We start from the raw sequence: 22,911 nt of genomic DNA, 5'->3' as shown, positions 1-22,911 counted from the left end.
TATTGGTTTCAAAGCATTTAAAGGCCATAGGTTCCCTAAACACACAATTTATACAAATTTAATGCTATGTTTGGACTACAGGAAAGTGTTCACATGTATGTGAATACTCAGCAGTTCAGAAAGCCTAAATTAGGGTGGTAAAGACCAAAAACATCATTTAAAAATATCTTTTTTTATACTCAAAATCCCATCATTAGCTCTATTCTAGCAATCATCACATTGTTTATCTCCACACCATTTGACTTACTGACTTATGAACCACTTTTATCCCTAGGGACTATCATAATGCTTAGCTCTTAGCAGGCCTCCAAAATATGCCTGTAGAATAAATGAACCAATGTCTTTAGGAACTTGCTGCTTGATTAAAGCCCATATTAGTTTAATTAGACTACTTTATACTCTTTCACTTTAAGGTGTACTCAAGGAAACATGTGGGCTTGTACTAATTGAAATGTTATCTCTGAGTTATGGCAAATGGCCCATGTCAGCATATCTGAAAGTGTCTTTAGTTGGGTGGTCTCTGAAAAGCGCCAAGTATTGGCAATGTGTTCTGTTGTCCTTAAGAGACAGTACCTCTCTTGGGACGTTTCTATCACTACAACTCATGCCTACTTGTATGATTCTAATTTCCTTTTTCAAAAATTGTAATTTTACTCTTATAAGAATCTTAGTTAAATGGGTCCTTTAAGTTAATTGATGAATTCTTGTATTAATTTACAGTAGACCATTAAATCATACTTCTAATGGGAAATATAAAGGAAAAAAGTTACAGCATTTAATGAAACAAAAATATCTTTATGATTCTTGCAAAAGAACTTTGAGAAAATGAAAAATTAGCTAGCGGGTTAAGCAGGAGGGTCTAACATTACACTAATGGTTTTCCTCTACTACCAGCTTTTTATAAATCTTTAAGATACTACTCTTTGCTGCAACAACTTAATCTCTGCATATTTCCTTATTCATTTCTGTTTTGTAGATTTGAGTTTTTATGCATAACTCATACAAATTTGTTGGGGTTAGATGATAGGTACAATGTGCCTGACACAGTAAGCACCCAGATTTTGTTGAATGAATTATAAGCTTTTCCAGAGTATAGGTAAAATGTTATACCAGATAGTGTCCACCACTAAGGGCTCTGAATAATTAGTCTCTTTTCATATTTGGAATGACTTGCCAGAAAAATATTTCTTTATTATAGTTGAAAAATATATAAGAATTTTAAGTACAATGTGATAGCACTACCTTCAGAACTTCTATTTTAGCCAGGAAAAAGCACATGAAACAATTAGTAGGTAGCACAATTATATATGTGATAAAGTATATATTTTGGGAGGAGGGCAGGGAGAGATGCTTAATTGAAGAGCACAGTTAGGGTTGGATTTTCAAGATTTCAACAGGAACAGGAGAAATGGTGTTCCTGGCAAGGGAAACCAACTTACACAACGTATGGTCATGAGTGAGATGTATGATTGACGATAGTGGCAGTGGGGAAAATAAAGCTTCAGAGAATAAAGAAGGAAAGGAAAATTGCATAAGGCCTGGAAAACCAGGTAGAAGAGATTAGATTTGATGCTTGAGACAGTAAGGAGCCTTTGAGGTCTGGAGCAAAAAATATCTACAACCAAAAAATTCAGATACTTCCAAGTTTTAAAAACATATATAGATTGAATCATACCATATCATAGGCTAAGAATTGAGCAGGAATCAGGTGAAAAGGAGATAAGAACACACTATGTACAAATACACTGAAGCAGCATTCAGACAGAAGCAGGCCTAAGAACATTCCTGGCATTAAAAGACTCGAGCTAAATTCGAGTCTACTTTCTGAAACCTCATGATATCACATAAAAGGAAAATATGACCCTTTCAAATGACATCTTACGGCACCATGGCTATAGTTTCTTATTTCATCCTTTCCTGAACAATCCATTAGAAGAGAAGAATTCCCCCAACTTAGACATTCCAGCATAATTCATTTAACAGACAAAAGAAGCATTTAGGTGTCCATAGCAGAGGACATGATAATCCTCTGTCCTGAGCACAGCAGCAGGTTTGAACAGCAACAGCATTAATGTTGTGTACTACAGGCCTGTCTGACATTAAACAGAACAAGTTGATTATACAGACAAATGGTGTTCACACGGGAGTTTTAAAAGTTTGTGAAAATACACAAACTTTTGGAAAAAGTTTATTGGAAATCACAGATTTATGTTTAAAAACTCACTATTTTTGCCATACAAGAGCAAAATTCAAATAATATAAATATTTAACATACTGGTATAAAATTAATAATATGGAAAAAAGATGCAAACCAACCAAGAGGTAAAAAGTTTTTAGCAATAACACTGTGTACAACCATCATCTACTCAAGTGACCATCCAGGCTGATAGTTTATTTTCCCTTTGTTGACGATTTTTGAGACAGCCTTGCATTAGAGCACCAGAAAGTTTTTTCCTTCTTTTTTAAAAGGCTGGAATCCTTTTATTTACAAATATTCTTTTCAGTACTTTAAGTCTAATGAAGGAAGCATCTAGCAATTTCCTTCTGATTAAAAAAGGAAGTGCCTTCATATTTCCTTTAAATTTAAATCTGTTCCATTCTATTCTAAGCAAAAGATGAACACAGTTGAGGAGAGCTCTTTTGCAAATAAATAATTGTTTCACAAAAGTATTCCTGTAAACAAGATCATTTCAATGGCCAGAGAGACACTTAGTTTTCAACCAATGGAAAATTTAAACGCTGACAAGTATAGATACACAGGGTATGTATGGCCCAGAGTCAAATGGTTATTAAAGAATCAACTAATAAAAATTAATTATAAAACACCTTTGTCAAAATGTGCTTTTGTTATCTACAGGTTTTAAAATTGGTCAGAAAATTTAAACCGTAATGATCTAAAAACACTGACCCTGCTCTGAAAATTACCTACAAACCTAGAATGGTCAACACTGTAGTTTTGACAGGAGTAAAAATTTTAAATTATCTGAGCAATCAATGTAAACAAGCCTCAATTTTCAAAATAGAAAAAAAAAATAACAAAAGGATTTCTGTAAACATTAAAAAGCTGTCTGCAAAACATTACAGTATATGTCATCATCCAGTTGTGTTTACCAAAAATTCTTTTAGCTTTGTCTTCTTTTGCATGTTTCAAACACCATCGAATGAAATGAGACATCTTAGTTTTCCTTAACAAGCACCTCTGCAGAGAGGGGTTTCATAATCAGTTCAACTGCTTTTGCTGGAGTCACCATTTGGGCCTTTGTACGATCCCTGTGACAATAGACACCATCTAGTTCTTTCTGTAGGGGGGGAGGCAGTCACATCCTGGCCACATTTTTATCCTGCTCTGTAAAATAAATGCAACTTACTCTTTTAGATCTCAGCCACCTGTCTTTGAATATGAAGACCTTGAAGCTTCCCAAATATCTTAAACCTCATTCTGGTGACCTCTCTATCACTTTCATCCTGCTTTCACATTTGAAAAATTTCCAAGTTGATGATACCTCTGCTAGTTATTTTGATGAAATAATTGATTTTTTTAAGATAGGATAGCTTTGATCTGATGTTGAATAATCTCAATTTTAAAATCTGAACTTGGAACAAAGTCCTGTGGTTCATGAGACCTTCTTGGGGAAGGTTAGGCTAATCTTAGTCATCCTTACAATAATTTCCACACTAAGAATTTTATTTTATAAATTATAGAAAAGGGGAAAACAGGCTTTTAGTGTTCTTTCTTTTTGAAGTCTTCTCCATTATTATATTCCTCTGTGCAAACTACTTTCAAATAGCTACCTTAAAAACAGACTGATATTGAATATTTTAAAACCAGCTGAAAAATTCGTTAAAATTGGCTTATTTGAATTAGCAATGATTTCTCCCTAGAGAAGGACCCTGTGGGTAACAAGCTGCCCATGATTTGTGTCATTTCTAATAATCAAAAAATCCACATGAAGTACCAGTCAGGGCAGAGCAAATAACTTCTCAAATTTCACATTAAACTTTGAAAGAAAGATATAAATATGTTTTAAATGACTCTACCACTATTTAGGTAAATTAGCTACACCGATGTGACAATAAGTGACTTGGCTGTTTTATAAAGAAATCGTGTACATTTTTCTAAATCTCCTGGAAGAACAGGAACTTTCTTTTACCAGGTTCAAGTACTTTCTCCTATGGTGATCTTCTCCTGCCTCTGTCTCCCCCTAGTCAAGTGCTCTGATAAAAACTAACTTGTAAACCTGGTCCAACAATATATTCATTTCTCCGAAATGTGCTATACATTCACTTGGTATTTTCCGAAAGCAGTTATTCTAAAACCAAGGCACCTTAATAACTTTTCTACACCTCAAATATACACGTGGCACTAAGTGAGAACTTGACTTTCCCTTTAGTTTTGTCTTCATAAACCTTTTCTATATATAAATTCCTTGAAATGAATTTAGGCAATGAAGTAGATAAATTCTACTGAATAGCTTCTAGAATCAAAGAAACATTCTGATAGACTGTTTTCAAAATATTTCTTTGTTGTTTTTTTTCATATTCATTTCACCTAAGGTATTGACAAATATCTAAAGGTTTTTCATCCAGGTTTGGCTCAGTGACAGTGAAAACACACAACATTCAAGTACTGTTAGACGAAGGCAGCCCTGCAAGGATACGTGTCCACATAGGTCAATTTGCAAAGGAGAACTATCTTAATTATCCTGCAGTATATTTGACCAAAAAAACCTTTTGAAATCATTTTTACTTTAGGATCTGTAGCATGCTTCCAAAGGTCCTGAAGGTCTTGTACGTGTCCATGAGATGTCATCATTTTATCGTAGATGCAGGGATGATAAGGAGTTTTACCTTCCCCAGAGAAAAACACATGGTGTTGTGGTACAATCCCCATTTTATTGGCACAGATGCCCATGAACACATCGTCTATGTAAAGACTGGACTTAAGTGTCTGTGATGCCTCATGGACTTTGGCGGCTACATCACTGGAGATCACATAGGCGGCTCCAGCAGTATAGTCAGGGTAAGCCGGCCACTGGTACATTTCATAGGGGACATAGTACTTGCTGCGTTTGTCTCTAATGGGAGGAGCACCGCGGTGAACCCGACCAATCCAAAAGTCCTGAACACCAATTTTTTCTAAACTTTGAAGGTATTCAATAAGATTTGGCATATGAATAAATATGTCATCATCAGCAGTCATAAGGAATTTGGCATGTGGACAGAAGCTATTTGCCCAACTGAACTGCAGAAGTAACTTAAGAGTAAGGTTATAGAAAGAATCAGCAAAGTCTTGCTGAATTATATCACTGTACATTTGATCTTCCCAAACCAGTTTTCTTTGCAGTTCTTCTCTTGTCAGTGGGTTAGAAGGTGTTCCTAAAGCAAACAAAGTTTTGATGTTGGCATTAAGTTGAGACTGAACATACTTCTCATTGCCCCATGTTTTTCTAATTGCAGAACGTCGATCATAGTTTTCAGGAGCAGTCTTTACAAACAGTAAAAGGAGGATGTCTTGTGCTCGACACTTCTCCTTGTGGTTAATCAAGTACTGGTAGTGAGCAGCCCCGTCTGTGCTGTGTTTAAGAGACAGGCTGTCATTCACAAAGTCATAGCTATTTATGAGGTATCTGTAAGAGTAGGACTTCATATGGCTCACAATGTGATTATCAATTGGTCCCCAAAAAAACATGAGGCTTAGTATAAAACAAGTGGCAAATAACTGAACAAACTGCCATTTTTTTACTCTTCTGCCACTAACAAACATTCTGACGTCCACTCAGGTCTGTTTTTATTTAGGATTGGTTTTCAATGGGCGCTTGCTTCTTCGAAACCAGAGAACTTTGTATCTTGTAGAACAGATGTCCATCTTAATACATGTTAGTCATTAAAAAAGTAGGAGCTTCTTGTTTCACAAAATACTTTCTTTCAATGCCATTTTTTCTGAGATTGCGAAAGAATGGAACACACTGTAGAATGAGGACACTGGTGTGTCAACATTTTTCCACACTGACATCCTTCATTAAGTTAGGTGATTGGCCTCACATGGCCATTCCATGTACTTCTTTTTGTGGAAGTGAAGCAGGACCTATCAGAGTCAGGAAGAGAAAAGATGACAAGTGAATGGGCTACAGCGTTACCAGAAAGAAAGAAACTACTTTTCATTCCTTAAAAACAAAATGTCACCTGCCTGATGTGGACAAAAGGTGAGGAGGCAGCTAGGCTTTAGCAGAGGCATACAGATATTTATTTTGGCTGGGGGGAGTACAAGGAAAGGGAAAGAACCACTCTCTCTACTGTCCTCCCATTCAGAATACGGAGACCCTCTTCTCGACCTTAAAAAATAAAAAGGCCTCCCAAATGGCTATCATCTTCCTATATACTTAAAGTTCAAAATCCCAAATGGGTGTGTCCATTGATTTGCATATTGATTTGCAGTACCGTCAGGAGGAAAGTAGCTGCAGACACACCTTGTTTTATTGTGCTTCATTTTATTGCACTTTGCAAATACTGCATTTTTTACAAGTTGAAGTTTTGTGGCAACCCTGTGTCGAGCAAGCGTTGTCATTTTCCCAACAGCATTTGCTCCCATCATGTCTCTGTGTCCTATTTTGGTCATTCTTGTAATATTTCAAACTTTTTCATTACTATATTTGTAATGGTGATCTGCGATCAGTTGATTGTGACTCAGTGAAAGCTGAGATGATGGGTAGCATTTTTTAGCAAAAAAGTATTTTTTTAATTAAGGTAGGTACATTTTTTAGACATAATGTTATTGCATACCTAATAAATTACAGTATAGTGTAAACATAATTTTTATATGCACTGGGAAACCAAAAAATTAATTTGACTTGCTTTATCATAGTATTTGTCTTACTGTGGTAGTCTAGAACCAAACCTGCAATCTCCAAGGCGTGCCTGTATATAGTTCAAGGCAAAATAGATGGATGATGAAAAGAAAGTTCATAATAGTTAAAATTCATTAAAGTCTGCCCCAGACAAGGCAGGACTAAGAGTAAGACTTTTTTTAATTTAATTATTATTTTATTTTTCTTTTGAGAGAAAGAGAGAGCAAGGGGAGGGGCAAAGAGACAGAGAGAGAATCTCAAGCAGGCTTTATGCTGTCAGCACACAGCCCAATGTGGGGCTTGATCTCAAGATTGTGAGATCATGACCTGAGCTGAAATCAGGAGTTGGATGCTTAACTAGCTGAGCCACCCATGCGCCCCAAGAGTAAGGTTTTTGTTTTTTTTTTAAATCAAGGTTCATAATCAAGGAGTCGAGATATGTGTTCAAAAGCATAGTCCAAACTCTCACTAACCAAATGACATTGTGAGCCCCAAATCTATATCGTCATCTTTTTTCTGTTCTTTTTCATTTGGAAATGCCTCTAAGTTAGCATGTTCAAACCAGGAATGCCCTGTCTTTGTAGTCAGGCAATTTGAACACCAGGTCTGGCTCTTTTATTTTCCTGTATCATGTGTCTAACCCAGAAGTCTGAAAAACTGGAATAACACCATTTAGCTCAGAGTCTTTATGCAAGTTAAATGGGAATATCCATAGATATATACATAGAGGGAGGTAGGCAGATAATTACCTGGCACACAGGGGTACTCACATGCCATTTCTAGCCCATTTTTCTGTCTTCTCCACTAAAATCTGCTGTTCCCATTTTCTCTTTCTCTGTCTGACTGCACTTCACGCATCTATGCCAGATATCTGAAAGTTGTCCTTTTCCTCCATTCCATATCCTGTTCTTTAATCCTGTGAATTGCTTTTTCTGAATCTCTCTTCACCCCTTCATGTCATCATCATTTCTCATCCAGACTAGTGCAGCAGCCAAAATGATTCCTGACCCACGCAGCCTCTACCCTACAGAGTGACCTTTCTAAAACTCACATCTAACTTAACTCTTTTCCACTGTACTCTAGAGCATCCGGTCCACCATGACCAGCCAAACCAAAAGGTGACGGTACTGATACTGATATATCCTTTAGAGTAGTTAACCCCCTTCAGAAGCTCTCTACTAGTTGTCAGTACCAAAGTGCTGGCTGAAAGCTCAGCCATGCTTGCTATTTCATCCATGGCAGCCTTTTTGCCAGCAGTCCTGTGGCCCGGCAAGCCCTGCTCCCTTGCTAACAAGGTTCATAAGAAGTATACTAGTGCTCACTAATCTCTGCGGGCAACATTCTCTGGGAAAACTGAATTGAGGCCACACCCTCCTCCCACCAAAGATTTTTCTTATCTGTATTACCACAGCAATTCTTGCACCCATCTTCCTAGACTGACTTTTTATTTAACTGCTTCCTCCATTTACACTGTGAATTCCAGGATGTAAGGCACGATTTCGTAGATACGCTAGCTTCAGGTCAGTGTCCGACACCTAGGAGGCATTCTCTGAATGTCAGTGCTAAGAACTGTGGTGGGGTGGAGCCACTTTCACTCAAACAGCTGGTCACTTGGGAAGAACTAAAGTCAGGAGGCCCAGTCAGTCACATGTCCTCCCTTTTCTGACACAACTAGGAGATGGTACCGCCCTTCCTCAAGGATTCTATCCTCCATGCTTATCCAGAAGTAAGACATATCCTTTGCCTGAAGAAGTAGGCTCTCCCCTCAGGGGTGACATACCAGTCTCCTGAGCTTTCAACATACTGACAGGGAAAAGACCACGCAAGCCCTGCTCAGTCCAGGCTGGCTGGGTAGCTGAGACCACATCACAAGCCCCAGGGAAAAGGCCCTGCTGTTGTGCCCAAAGGTCTCAATCTCAAGTCCCCTGCCCTTTAGCCCTGAAGTGAAACCAACTGCAGCACCGACAGCACCCTGCCCTGTTGGCCTAACCTTGCCAACTTTAGGCCTTTTGCATCCAGCTGTATTACCTATCTCCCAAGGTTACTTCATTGAGGGGTGATAACAGCAAAGGCCAGGCATGCAAAAGTCCAAGGAAATGGGAGACCAGAGCCAACCTCCCTGAGACTTTGTCCAGAGATAATTGTCTTATTCCCTAGGGCACAGGTTTTAAAACTTGGGTGCCACTCAAGAAGTCACAACCGGGGTGCCTGGGTGGCTCAGTCTTTTAAGCCTCCAACTTCGGCTCAGGTCATGATCTCTCTGTTTGTGGGTTTGAGCCCCGTGTCAGGCTCTGTGCTGACAGCTCAGAGCCTGGAGCCTGCTTTGGATTCTGTGCTCCCTCTCTCTCTGCCCCTCCCCTATGTGTTCTCTCTCTCTCTCTCTCTCTCTCTCTCTCTCTCTCAAAAATAAATAAATGTTAAGAAGTCACAACCAAGGGGTGCCTGGGTGGCTCAGTTGGTGGAGTGTCTGACTTTGGCTCAGGTCATGATCTCGCAGTCTATGAGTTCAAGCCTCGCATTGGGCTCTGTGCTGACAGCTCGGAGCTGGGAGCCTGCTTCAGATTCTGTGTCTCCATCTCTCTCTGTGCTCCTCCCCTACTCATGTTCTGTGTGTCTGTCTCTCTCTCAAAAATAAATAAACATTAAAAAAAAGAAAAAGGAAAAGAAGTCCAACCAATATTTAAGAAAGAAAAAGAAAAAGAAAGAACAAATTAGGAATGGCATAGTGTACTGGAAGTAGTGAGTATAAGTATCATTTTGTGAAACTTTAAGTTTTATGTATATGTGCCTTCAGGTTGTAATGTAAAATGCATTTTTTGGTGTGTGCTTTACCATCAAAAGAGCAAGAAATACTACTCTAGGGGATAGATCAATATCAATATCAATATCAGTAATTTCCCTTCTTTGTTTGGCTGGTCATGGTGGACCAAATGCTCTAGAGTAGAATGGAAGAGACCGTGGAAAACATCAGTTTCTGAGGGTGGCATCTGCCTAAACTTTGCAAAATCACTTTCATTGGTGGGACAGGGTACTTCCTCTTGGTTTCAACAGTGCTCACTTAGATAAGGGACCATCTATAAAGGCAGATATCCCCTTCTGCCTCCTCCATGATACATATTAAAGGAACTGGAGGCTTAATGCAAAGCAACAGAGAAATCTTAAGGGCAGATTTTAAGACCACATACGTGTTTAAGAATTCTAAGTAAATTATCAATTGAAACTAATCTGCAGTTTCTATTCCAATAGACCCGGGAAAGGAAACAAAGAGGAGAGTAACCTTTGGAACCCCAGGCAAAACTAGCTTTCCATTTCTGAGCCCCTGTACTTGTAATATTTCAATGCCAGCTCGCTTTGTACCTATTCCCAGTTGTTTACAAGTCTGAGCTTCTTGCTAGACAATCAGCCCACAGGCCTAACTCCTCCAGCACCCACATGCACACTTGACTCACAGAGGCCCTAGTATCTCTCCAATGAATGGGGCCTATTACTCATCTGGCTAGTGTATTCTGTTGCTAACATGCATTTTAGCAGCCAGCCCATAGCATGCATTTTATCCCCCTGCTCCCCACCCCCGCCACATAGGTATTTGCTTTATTTTCCTATATTTCTTCAACTGTTCCCAATTGACCTCAAGGAGTCAAAACAGTTTGTAAAAAATGACAAAGAACCTGTCACAGAGCCAACAATCCACAGTACTTACTTAGGTTCAGAACAGCCTATGAAATGCTAAAACAAAATTTCTCCAATCTCAGCAGCTTGAATTGTTTAGCCATCATTTATATCAGTCAAAACCAAACTCCATGGTAGTACTGATCTGATGAGGGGAAGATTAGGAGAGGTGAACTACTCTTTTACGGTACCCACTTCTCTTTTATAACAAAAGAGCACTCAAACTCCTCCAAATAGAACACAGTTAGTAGGCAGTCTCGCCCAACCAAAAGCAAAATGCACCTCCATGGTCTAAATCCACTAATTACAACCAAACAGTGTTGCCCCAGCTCTGGCTTTGCTGATGGATACCACACACATGCAATCGATGCTCACTCTTCTGGTTCACACGGTCTTTTTAAAGATTGTCTAAAGCACATCTTCTAGCTTCTGTATTCCATGTGAAGGGGAGGAGACTGCAGAGAAACCCACAGGCCTGCCTGACCTGGAGAAAGAAAATGCTGGGCCTTACAGGAAACAAAAGATCCTGATAATGCATGTGAGCTCAGTAACCATCCACAGCAGAACGCTGTGCCTGCAGCTTCCTTTGTGTGCCCGTGTTCCAGCTCAGGCACCAGGCCACAGGCTGCAAACTCCAGGGCTACCCCCACGTGGGGCCAGGTTCATTGTGTAACCTCGGGCAACCCTCACTGCACTCTGATTTGGTGACTTCATCTGCAAACCGGGGGTGAATGTACATGTATTGTTACCGAGGGGATATAAAAATTACAGATGGCTTCAGAGTCTGCTGTAAATAGGAAACAAGAAAGACCATGAGAGAGAACAGGACAAAGAACTGCTTAGAGGGAAATATAGACAATCCCTGTCTTATAATTTTTTTTATTTTATTATAGTGTGAAAGCCATATGCATTCAGTAGAAATTGTACTTCACATGTTGAATTCTGATCTTTTCCCAGGCTAGTGATATGCCATAGGATACTCTTTCATGATGTGAGCAGCAGCAGTAAGCTGCAGCTCCCAGTCAGCTAGGCAATCATGAGGGCCAATAACCAACACACTTAGACAACAATTCTGTTTCTCACTTTCAATGCAGTATTCGATTAAGTGAGCTCTTCAACATTTCAGCATATAATACACTTTGTGTTAGATGATTTTGCCCAACTGATATAAATGTTCTGAGCACATTTAAGGTAGGCTAGGCGAAGATATGATGTTTCCTAGTTAGGTGTATTAAATGCATTTTTGACTTCCAGTATTTTCAATGTACAGTAGGCTTATTGGGATGTAACTCTTTCCTAAGTTGAGTAAGATTTGTATGCAAATCTTTGGAATATAACTTGGGGTTGCTTCTATTTGGATTGAAAAGAAGGAACAGATACCCTTAGTATTCTCTTTCCTGATAGAAGTAGTCAGAAGAGTAAAGAATAGAAGTAGAATAGGAACATCAGAAAAGAAGGTTGCTGACCCTACCCCAAATGCTTTTCAGTCTGGGAGCTGTGCCCCACAGTTACTCAAGAATATTTCTTCACAAGACAGCTCTTTAAACTTTTCTGGAAAAAAAGCTACAGACTACAAATTACCCTAAATGACCCCTGATTTTTTTTTTTTCTACTTTGGTCTTGCTGTTAACCCATTTCTTTGTTGAGTCTACTTTAGTGATCCTAAAATATTATGCAAAACCCGATATAAATTTTGAAGTTTTCATCAAGATGGCGGGGTCTGTACTTTAAGTTTGAGTCCAACAACCTCAGTGTTCAATGTTTCAAGAAATCCTACAAGTATGTGAGCATTTGCTATGGAATAGTTATGCCAAGCATGGTGGGAGTCATGTATTAGTATTTTATGGCCTCCTATCAGAAAGCATCTACAATCTATTTGAGACAAGACTCAGTGCCCACATGAAAACCCAGTTCCCATGGACAACAATCAGCAGATCACAGCAAAGTGCAGACAGTGTGTCAGCGCTAATTTAGACAATACCAACTACAGGCAAAAAGGTGTGTCCCTAATAGATCAGTGACAGCTGGATAGGAGGGCCTGAAGATGAACAGGATTTAGGTAGTTACAGGAAGAGAAGCAATCTGTTTCAGGCAAGAAAGGAAAAAAAATAACAATATGGCAAATACTTGAGACATAGGCATGTGTTTGAAAGCAAAGAGATTGGGGCCAGCTTATGGAGAACCTTGAAAATGAGACAGAGGAGTCAGTGTGTGCTGGGGGCAGCAAGAAGTCACAGGAGTTTCTGTTTTTGTTGCTAATGGTAACTCCCTTGGCCGTATGTATTAGGCTTTATGTGAAAGAGTTAATGCAGCAGTGGTATGCAGAGCAGAAGCAGGGACAGTGGAGATTGGACCCCGGCTCCATCAGGGCCTCGAACTGAAGCAGGATAAGGTGAGGAGAGCCTCATCTGGGGTGATGGAGGTGGGGAGGGAAGTCAGGGGTCAGGAGACCCTTTGGAGAAAAACACACCCAGCAGTACCTGAGGAGTGGCCTAGGATGGGAGGAGTGGGGGTGGGGTGAATTCTAGTTTCCAGCATTACTGACAACTGAGGGGAAACTGGCTTCCTGACTTAGGGGTGAGGAGGGAGCATATGTGGGCTTGGGCTGGTGTTGAGCATGAGGTGCTGAAGAGGCAGCAGGTATAGCAGTCCAATGGGGACCTGAGATTGCCGGGACTGCAGATCGGGGGAGCACTCTGAGTGCAAGGAAGATGGCTGTGAGAGAGCTGTGGGCCCCCACGGTGAGAGAGGAGCAGAGAGGCCTGGGGGAGAGCAAACTCAAGGGAAGGAGAGAGGGAGGAGGCACAGAGAAAGGAAGCATCTCATTTTACTGGATGCATGCATGGGTTTTCCTGGATGCATGTGTGTATGTGTTGCATGCGTTTTAGTGGATGCATGTATGTATGCATGCATGCATGTATTTATGTGGCCTCTCAATTTATGTGCACGGGTTTGAATTCAAGGACTAGGTAATACCTTTTGACAAATGAAAGAGAATACTGTACAAATTCTGTAAACTTCAGATCGTTATTTCTTCTAAAAAGGAACTATTTTAAAAGGCTGGTTCATTGCAAGTTGAGATGATTAACAAATGAGTAGAGGGCGATCACCAGAAGGCAGGACAGACAAGGCTCGTGGTGGCGCTCTGAGCGGGAAGAGAGCCATGGGGCAAAGAGTGGGTGCCATGCTGGGAGCCAGGAGGGTAGAGATGGGGGTGGGTGGAGCAGAGGAGTCATCTTCCAGGAGGAGCAACAGGGAATCCGAGACCCAAAGGCTGAGGAATGTGAGCCAGAGAAAGCCAGGGGGTTCGAATTCAAAATGAATCCCTTTTTGCGTCTATCTGTATGTTTCTTGACCACTGTTTCTGGCCATTGTTGTAATATATTATCAACATCTAATTTTAGAGGAACTATATTTCCAAATCTTACCTAGTAGACACGCAATACTCAGAAGTCTCAGGAGCCCTTATGTCATCAAGTATATACCATTTTGTTCACGTGACCGTTCACACACTCAAGGCAACTTCTCAGCGGGAGAGTCGTTTAAGGGGCTTCACCTACAACTGCATTTCCTCTGAAATTTCGAATTCCAGTCCGTTCACTCTGTAGTCCACTCATTCTTTGACCGCAGCCTCTTAATATTCACCTGGAATCCTCTGCCCACCCCTTGCCTGCTCCCTAACCTGCACCCCATCCAGCAATCTCCTGACCTTCCTTCTCGCCCGCCTCCCTGTCTCAGATGCAGAATCACCTGGCACCTTTGCCCTCCTCTCTCTGTTCCTGTCCTTCCACCCCAACAACCCCAGACCTCGGGTCCCTCCTGTCTTCCCTACTTCCCCAACACCTGTGGCTGCCGGAGATGTGGACGGCGTTGCCACAAGCAGTATCTAGCTGTGGGCAGAGGGCTTCATGCTGTGTGACTAGCCTCCACTTCTCCTGGACCTTCTCCCTCTCCTGTCCCCTCATCAGCCATGCTCAATCTTCCCCCTCTTCCGAGGCCTGTGAGCTTCACTCTTTGCTGATGGCTTCACCTCCTACCTCAAAAAAAGGAGAAGACATCACACGCATTGTCCCTTCTCATCCCCACGTGTGCCTCCTATTCACGGCTCCACAGGCTGGCCCACCTTCTCCAGTCCCTCCATAAAGCACACTGACTGCCAGGGAGACACAAGCAAGGCACTCATTTAGGGCACAAAACGTAAAAGTCATAAAAGTATAACTATAAACTAATGCTTCTTCAGTAAGTCAGTTTAAAAAATGCCTCAATACTTTAAACCTTTTATCTTTAAAGTTGTATTACTTACAGTCCCATGTGAGACAGTTTTGGGGGCCTGTCCATGCATAACTCAAAGGAAAGACATATAACATTTTCTATCTGTCTTTATGTGGCATTTTGTACTACATTCCAAGTATTTCTTTCCTGGCTTGTTTTGATCATCTAGTCCCTATTAAACAGAGATAGTACCAATCCTCAAGAGCCAAACTGCCATATAAAAAAAAAAAATCAGGCTTAACCCTGAATTTACTAGAAAGGCTATAGTTTGATCTTCATACATTTTTCTTAGTTAAATTAGTTCTAGTCATTGGTGATGAATATCACAACTGGGTACTGTTTAGTACTAATTGCCTATTCTGTTTGTTCAAAAAAGAAGGAAACAACCCAAAATTTGAATTTATAACTCAGATTTTAAGTATGAAAAATTAAATATTCCCCCACTTGGTATTTTGTTCTTTGACTCATATTTGAATGTTGCCAATACAAAGCTGGTAAAAAAGGAAGAATTCCACCCAATAGCTGCCTTTAGGTGTTTTTGTGACTGTGACTTTAGCTCTATTAAGCTCAAACCATGGGCAAAGACTAGAAGCCATTTGGAATCATTATCCCTTCACAAACAATACATTTATAGAGTTAGTTCTTGATTCAGTGTTAGCCAAAGACTTTAAATTCCAACTTAGCAAGGATGGATGTGGGATAGAGGGAAAAAGTGAGTTATAAAACCTACAGTGTGAATCCAGTAACAAGCTCCCCACCTATATAAACTAAATTATATGTTCCTTTATAAGTTAAACATGGGTGTAGGTTTCTGTTTCCTGATTATGGGAAAAATAAAGACAAGGAAATATCAAATGAACAAACAAGTAAAGACAGTCCCTAAATAAAAACAGGTCCTAAGGAAACTGGTGATGACGGGCTACAGAGTATTACTATATATTAGAGGAGTTATATGAAAAGTCAGTAAAAATTTCCAATAACAGAATTCGAAACAAACAAAAAAGCAGAAATACAAAGTAGGTCTCAGAGAGGTCAAACATTTTCTCTTCTAAGCTTGGCCTTCTGTATTCATTCCTGAGGCATAGTCATTTATATTGACAGGGCTGCTTGCTCTTTTAAATACAATTCTTGTCAGTTTTGTTTTTGGCTAGTTAAGAACAAACTTCTCCTCTTGCCCACTCTGCTAACTTGGGAGAGTTTACTGTGCTCCTGGCTTTGTTCTGACTGCTTTACATCTATAGAAATGCCCAGCAGCCTATGAGGAATAAAGGATCTCCATGTGTTGCAGAAGCAACTAAGGCACCCAGACATAGGGTTAACCATGTAAACTCTGAAATTCCAGACCCCGTGGAAGCTCAGAAGCAGCTGATGGGTTCCAGGTCCCGTCCCTGAGCTCTGCACCTGCCTTCCTCCCTGGCCCTGGCCAGCTGCTTTTCTTGGAGCTCCTTCTGTATGGGAGGGCAGGGAAGCAAGTGGGGCAGGGCCGGGAGAATCTATCCAAGAAGGCAAAGAATCTGCTTCACTTAAGTTTGGAGTCATTCACATTTTACTACCACTACTACCATTTTGTCAGAGCCTGTTCTCACTCTCTTTATAACCTACCCCTTACTTAACCTCCCATCTCAATTTTCCCTCCTTCCTTTTCTTGGTCCCAGTAGCAAGTAGAAAGTAGTAGTAGTAGTAGAAAGTAGATAAAAGTGACCTTGTGAATTTGTGCCCTTTGGGTACCTAAAGTCATTCCTCCACAAAGAAGATTGGGGGATTTAAGGTGGAGATTCAAAGTGGCAGAAGGGGGTTAAAAATAGGTAAGAAGGACGGAAGGAGAGGAGAGTAAAAAGTCTAGGACTCAGAAAGGATGTTTCAAGCAAGTGTTTGATAAATAAGTATTGGATGAAATGAAAGGTACAGCTGAGGTAAAATTAGGATATGAAAAATAGTGATTTATAAATAGGGTGACAATATAACCCGGTATAAACCTGTTATGTAAGCTAGACATACAAGCTTCTTGTCCAATGGCAGTTCACATGTCCCGCTCTAAACATTATATTTGGAAAGAGCATTTGATCAAGGGTTTACAGAGTACAAAAAATAACAGTGTAAAATGTAGGAGGTATATATAATATTTCTGTCTCAGTCTATCAACATTTTTTATAATAAGCTAACTATCATTTATTAAACACCTACCTATTCCAGCCATTATGCTGAGCAGCCCTGAAAGTAGGTAATGCCTACATTTAATTAACTCAGTGAATATTAGTTTACAACATACTGTGTAGTGTAGGCCACAGGCAGGATGCAGAGAAAGCTTCAGAGATATGTCCAGTGTAGACGGCCTAATGGAGTAAGCACATGTTCCGGTGCAGTCTGGAATCTGGACCTGCGCAAAGCACAAGGGGCGGGGGAGGGGGGACCAAGAGTTTTAGAACATGAACAAAAGTAGACTTATATTCTGCTGTTTCCATTTACTGGTCACATGAGCTTGACTTCTCTCTAAACCATGTACCACACAGTCTTTTCCAAGGATCATTTGAGACCATTTGTTTGACAAAGTAAGGTCCAAATCAGGTGTTCAGTATGCGCTGATTTCCCTTCTCTAGAAGTTGTTCATGCATCTGTACCATGATGGTTTAGTTAGTAGATGACTCGTATTCTTCAGGGGTTATTTTCCTTTCAAAATCCGATAAAAGTTTTTAAAAATACTGACCTGGTTGCTAAGGGCCACTTAACACATCCCAAATACTATTGAGACTGAGAACAGAAGTATCATTACTAATTGGCTGAACATGCCTTTCCGTTATCTTTGACAGGAAAGAACAATATGGTTCCCACAAGCACTTAAAACATTTCCACGAAGATGACACAGCCAAAAGATTATAAGACCCTGTAAATTATGGAGAAGGAAACCTGAGCTGAGTCAACTTTTTAACTTACTTTGCCTAGAGCACTATCAAAAAGTTGTAGAAAAAGTTGTAGGAAAAGGAATAAAGAGATAAAATGTGAAATCTTACATGGATCTTAACTTGTGTAATAGTATTTTGAACTTGGACTTTTGGTAGCTTAGTGTCTGCAGACATAGTAAAACATTCCTTTGTGTAGAAAACTGGCTTCTAGGGTTAAAGCTGTCACTATAGAATATAAATCTTAAAAATAAGTTACAGATGAAAGCCAGCCTTTCAATTTCCAGCATTAAAATGTAAAAAAAAAAAATCACTTTGGTTATTCAGAAGTTTACATTTCACTTGATCAAGTTTCTTATCTTTCAGTATGAAGATTCTTATACCTCCTACCTATATGCATACTGTAAGGAAAATATTCTGGATTTGCACTGTTCTGGCTAAATCTTTGCTGGCAAGGATTCTATGTCAAATGGAAAAGCTCTTGTAATAATTTGCTGTGCCTAAATTTCTGGAACCTAGACACAATATATGCAGCTTTTCACAAGATTATTCTAACAATGGAATAAAATAATGGCTATGGAAATATTCCAAAAAAGGTATTTGCTACAAAATGCAAAGCTTAGATCAATTCAATTAAGTATAAACAAAATTCCAAAAAGATAGGATACATTTTGTTACTTTGAGAAGAGACCATTTCCTTCTGAATTTCTCCCAGTTTCTTCCTACCGCATCCTATGTTCTATTATGTAGATTATAGAGCAGTAGGTCCTCAGAAAAAACTCTACATTTACAATTTGAAAGTCACCAAGTGCAATGATTCTCGCCAAAGTGACCCATTTTAAAAGATGACCCATTTCAAAACCCAGGAGTTCATATTCAAGCTGTTCTATATTTAAGAATTAGAAAGTTATTTCACTTTCCTACAATCTCCTTATTTGAATCAGTCTTTTATAAAAGGGGAATTTGATCTCCATTTGAATGAAATATAATATGACACTTTTGCTTGCTACAGCCTGCGCTTGGTTTTGAAAATTATTCCCTACCTTTTGAGGTTTTGGGGGGTTTCTTGTTTGTTTGTTTTGTTTGTGGGCAAGACATTTATGTGTAATATCATTTATGCCTCCTAATCATCCATTTCTCATTCCTTAGAAACAGCTTCTCTGAGCATTAGCTTGAACTTTCCCTGTCATAATACTCATTCCCATCAGAAGGTGAGGACGGATGTGAGTTAAAGGGAGTCAGCCTCAGCCTTAGCCTCCCAGTGCTCAATAAATACTCCTGGAGGGTGCCCGTGGGAGCTGGGGAAGGGAGAGAGAGAAGGAGCAAGAGAGAGAAGGGTCATTTTAAGTATATAATGTAAGTATTTCAGGTATTGAATTTATCTTGCTTTAAAATAATAAAGAGTTGACCAAATAAAGCAGTCCCCCTCCCCCATGACAGGATATAAAATCCACCATAAGTTTCTTTGGAGAAAGTTGAAACCTCAGCTGCCAATCACCGGTCTCCCTTTCGAAATTTCAGGAAGGGATCTGTTCAGTGCTATCCCTGCACACCTCCACCTTTGAGCATCCTTTTCTGGGTCAGTTTCAGTTTCTCACATCCCTCTCCCTTCCCCCATAGGGACCAGGCAAAGTTCCCAAAATAAAGGCACAGAGGAACAAATCCAATTCTAATAGATGTACTTTCATTAGAGAATTACCCCAGATATGAGCTACAAGCCACCACCAGCCACTGTGCGGTTACAACATCGGTGTCTCTTTAACATGACCCATAACCTATGATAACCAACACTGGATAAGAAAAAATATGGGCCGTGTAGTTAGAATCGGATGAAAAATTGCTACTTTGACCTTTATCGAATCTGAGTAAGCAACCGGCTGTCACTTCGGGTTACAAAATAAAATTCGGCAGTCAAAAAAGAGTGGCAAAGACCTACCGGTAGCAAGAGAGGTCTTCTTTCCCAGTTTCCCCTGCCTGCCCACTTCCTTGTCTTCCTTGTCTTCCTACCCAGTAACTCGCTGAAAGTTTCCCCACTCTGGCGGTTTCCTAATTCCCAATCAGATGCAGGCTTTCTATCCGAATTCACCCCTGCAGCCTAGGGGTGGTAGCACGGTTGGGGAACCCCAGCCGGAATCCGGGGACCGAAGGGCGCGGCGTTCGCCTGCCGGCTCCCGCGCCCCGACCCGCCTCAGTATTCCCGAGGCGCGGCGACCGTCTCGCCGGAGCTCCCTGGGGAGGAGGAACGCGCCGGGCCCCGGGAAACTTAACCCCAACTGGAGCTCCGGCGCCCCCAACCTACCTGCCGCACCCGGGCGGCCCTTGGCCGGGAGTGTCGGCTGCCGGGCGCCCGCGCCCACCAGCCAGAGCGAACAAAGGCGCTCCGGAGAGGGAACGCGCCCTCCCCTTCCCCACCGCGCTGGCGGGCGGCGGGCAACCCTGCCCCGTGGCGGTTAGGGCCTCCGGAGGCTGGGCCGCGCGCGGTCCGGGCCAGAGCAGCGGGCCGAGGCCCGGGTGGCTGCTCCAGCCGTGCGCCCCAGCCCCAGAGCGCATTCCAACCTGAAGTCCTGGGGCCACCCGTGCGAACCGGCGGTGCCTTCCCCTCCTCGCGGCTCTCTTCCCCTCTCGGCCCTTCAGAGACTTCTCGTGGTCCAGAGAGAGCAAAAGGAGAGTCCGAGTCTCCTTTCCCGTAGCCCGAGAGCTGCTCCGGTGAGGAGGCACGGCGCGGTGGGGCCGCAGTGCCGGGCAGGGGCGGGGCGGAGCGGAGGCTGGGCGGCCCGGAACCCTCTCTGCGGACCGCGGGAGTCCGTCTCCCGTCCCCGGCACAAAGAACCAACCATCCGGGGAGCTGAGATTTATCCCCGCCAAGCGTGCTAGAACTTCCCCCATTCAGTGATCCGGAAGGGAAGACAACATTTCCACCCACAAGGGCCCTCGGCCCCCGTTAGGATGCGGTGGGCTGCAGAGCACTTTTTTAAATCGCACATATTAATTCCATATGAAACAACTGGTCTCAATACACTTTTCACTAGGAAGTAGAATTCGGTAAACTCATGATCCATTCGTGCAGCACACGCAACAGTTATACAACTACGGTGGGTAAGTTTTGACTGAGTTCTCTGTTCATCTTTTTTTCCTTGCTCGAACAAGAGTTCTAAGGCAGGCTAGTCTTTTAAAAGATCTCGTCATGCCACTTATGCCTTGAACTTCTGGGGCCTAAGTCACAAAGGAAGAAAACTCCAATTTACATCAAACTAAAGCTTCACTACAGCAGTTCACCCCGCCCCCCCCCCCCCCCCCCGTGATTTTACTTACCTTCAAGCCCAACTCAAATTCAAAGAGAGCTTAAAACAAAACTCACCAAGTCCAAGCACAGCTCCTTAAACCCCCAAATCAGAGGTCGGCTCTCTTGCTGGCATCGGAGCCAAAGTCGGTGGTCTCAAGAACAAAACTTCCCCGCTTTAAACATCGGGCGAGGACTAGGCAGGCAGCGCGCTGGACTCCGCTACCTTCCCCGGAGGGCGCGGGCTGGAGCCGGCAGACCGGGGAGGACCCAATCAGGGGCTCCCGGCGGAGGGCGGGGGCGCGGCAGCCCGGAGCCTCCCCAGAGGCGCTGCCCGAGCGCGTCTCCAGCACCTTTTGGTGTCACTGCCAAAGCCGAGCCTGGCCTGCGCCTCTCCCACCAACACAGCATGTTGGTGAAGGTGATGGGTGCCGCCCAAATCTGTTCTTGTTGGTGCGCGACAACTCCAGGAAGTGCCCACCCCATTACCTCCTCAGTTAATCGAGATCATTTACTCAGATGATGGACTGTGAATCACAATCCTCAGGAATGGCCCATTTGAGTAGTTTCCCCCTTTCAAAATACTCCATGCATGTAACTGGACAAAATCAGGAGAATACAAATTTCTAATAAGGAAAGAGATTATAAAGTATGGGTTTGGTTTCCTGCCCCCCAAATGATCTGGCCTTCTCTTAATAGAACACACATTATCATTTAACAGGTAATATTTTGAAGGATTTTGTAATTGTACATATTTCAGAACACGACAGAAGACAAAAGATTAACCCAAATACTTCTGTAAAATGAAACCTTTGGGTTTTTTATTGTAAAAGGAATAAGACAGGTAATGGGTTAAAAGTAAATTACTGAATCAGAGTTTGAAACTGTACACACAACATTGTATTTATTTCAAACTAGATTTTTAGGAAGTTTTATAATTGCTTCTTTAAGCCCTCCACCATATTTTCAACCACGCACCTCTGTTCATATATTACCCATAGAGAACATGGCCCAGCATTGCTAAGAGATCACAGTGTCATATGCATGTCAGACCCCATACAGAAATATTAATATAGTGGATTTGTAAGGGAGTCACTGACAGTGATCCATATATAAGCTGATTTGCTGTTATTACAGTGCAGATCACCTCCCTTCTTCATCTATGGGAAATAAAACCCTGACTGTGTTCCATATACAATCTCTTGCCACCCCCAGCTGGCATATGTGTGTGTTCTATTTATGCACAAATATTCAATTACCGTTAAATACCTTTCAGGTCATTTGGAACCAGGCCATTATACATATGTGTCAACACGTGTGCTCCATGTGTTGAAATACAAACTGACTCAAACATTGAAAAACACATATATCATCCTATTTAGAGATGGACACCCCATACAGATAAATGACTTCAAAAGTGAGTAGAAGGTTGTTAAGAGGATGTGTGGCTTGAGGTGAGGGCAGGGGAGAGGATGTGGGCGAGAGATGGGGCCCAGCAGAGTGACACCTGCCCTGACCCCCCTCCACCCCCCATACAGGGAAGAGGGCAGCAGCCTGGGAGGTTCCTTTGCCCATCTAGGAGGATTTCCTGCAGCAGGCTGGTTCCCTATCCTACCCCACAGGGAGAGGAAGAGGATGATGAACTTGATGATATAAAACAAAGTATTCATGCTTCTTTTATGAATGCATAAACGAAAATTCTGTGTGAAAATTCTGAAATTAGTTGGAAATAAAATGAAAAGATAGTGGTGATGCTGATTTGACCAGCACGAAGAAGGACAGTGTCACCACCATGTCCTCAGTGTCCACAATAACTGTTTGTGAACAAAGGCCATTATGATTAGATTTATAAATGACTTCCAATCTTTCTCTCAGAAATGTGCTTTACAGAGCACTAGAGAACTATGGAAAATACTGGAAAAAGTACTGTAACATCAAGAAGGTAAAC

General features: G+C 41.6%; 2 protein-coding genes across 4 annotated transcripts in view; one reads left to right on the top strand and one right to left on the bottom strand.

The window, feature by feature from the left end:
• Positions 1 to 22,911, top strand: part of MCF2L2 (MCF.2 cell line derived transforming sequence-like 2) — a 260,479-nt gene that overhangs the window by 161,555 nt on the left and 76,013 nt on the right. The gene's annotated exons all lie outside the window — the stretch shown is intronic.
• Positions 1,242 to 21,180, bottom strand: B3GNT5 (UDP-GlcNAc:betaGal beta-1,3-N-acetylglucosaminyltransferase 5). 3 transcript variants are annotated; one of them, XM_030330029.1, is made up of 4 exons: positions 21,042 to 21,180; positions 17,056 to 17,163; positions 14,552 to 14,667; positions 1,242 to 6,085 (listed from the first exon to the last, which is right to left on the bottom strand). In XM_030330029.1, the coding sequence occupies exon 4, from the start codon at positions 5,762 to 5,764 to the stop codon at positions 4,631 to 4,633; it is 1,134 nt and encodes a 377-aa protein (XP_030185889.1). In that variant the 5' UTR covers positions 5,765 to 6,085; positions 14,552 to 14,667; positions 17,056 to 17,163; positions 21,042 to 21,180; the 3' UTR covers positions 1,242 to 4,630. The 3 variants fall into 3 exon arrangements, with proteins under 3 accessions (XP_030185889.1, XP_030185891.1, XP_030185890.1); XM_030330031.1 differs by lacking the exon at positions 21,042 to 21,180 and adding an exon at positions 20,240 to 20,327; XM_030330030.1 differs by lacking the exon at positions 14,552 to 14,667.

This window comes from Lynx canadensis, chromosome C2 (assembly GCF_007474595.2).
Source record: "Lynx canadensis isolate LIC74 chromosome C2, mLynCan4.pri.v2, whole genome shotgun sequence".
Taxonomy (NCBI): domain Eukaryota; kingdom Metazoa; phylum Chordata; class Mammalia; order Carnivora; family Felidae; genus Lynx; species Lynx canadensis.
The sequence above is the reverse complement of the archived record's forward strand: the minus strand, read 5'-3'. Positions and strand labels throughout refer to the sequence as shown.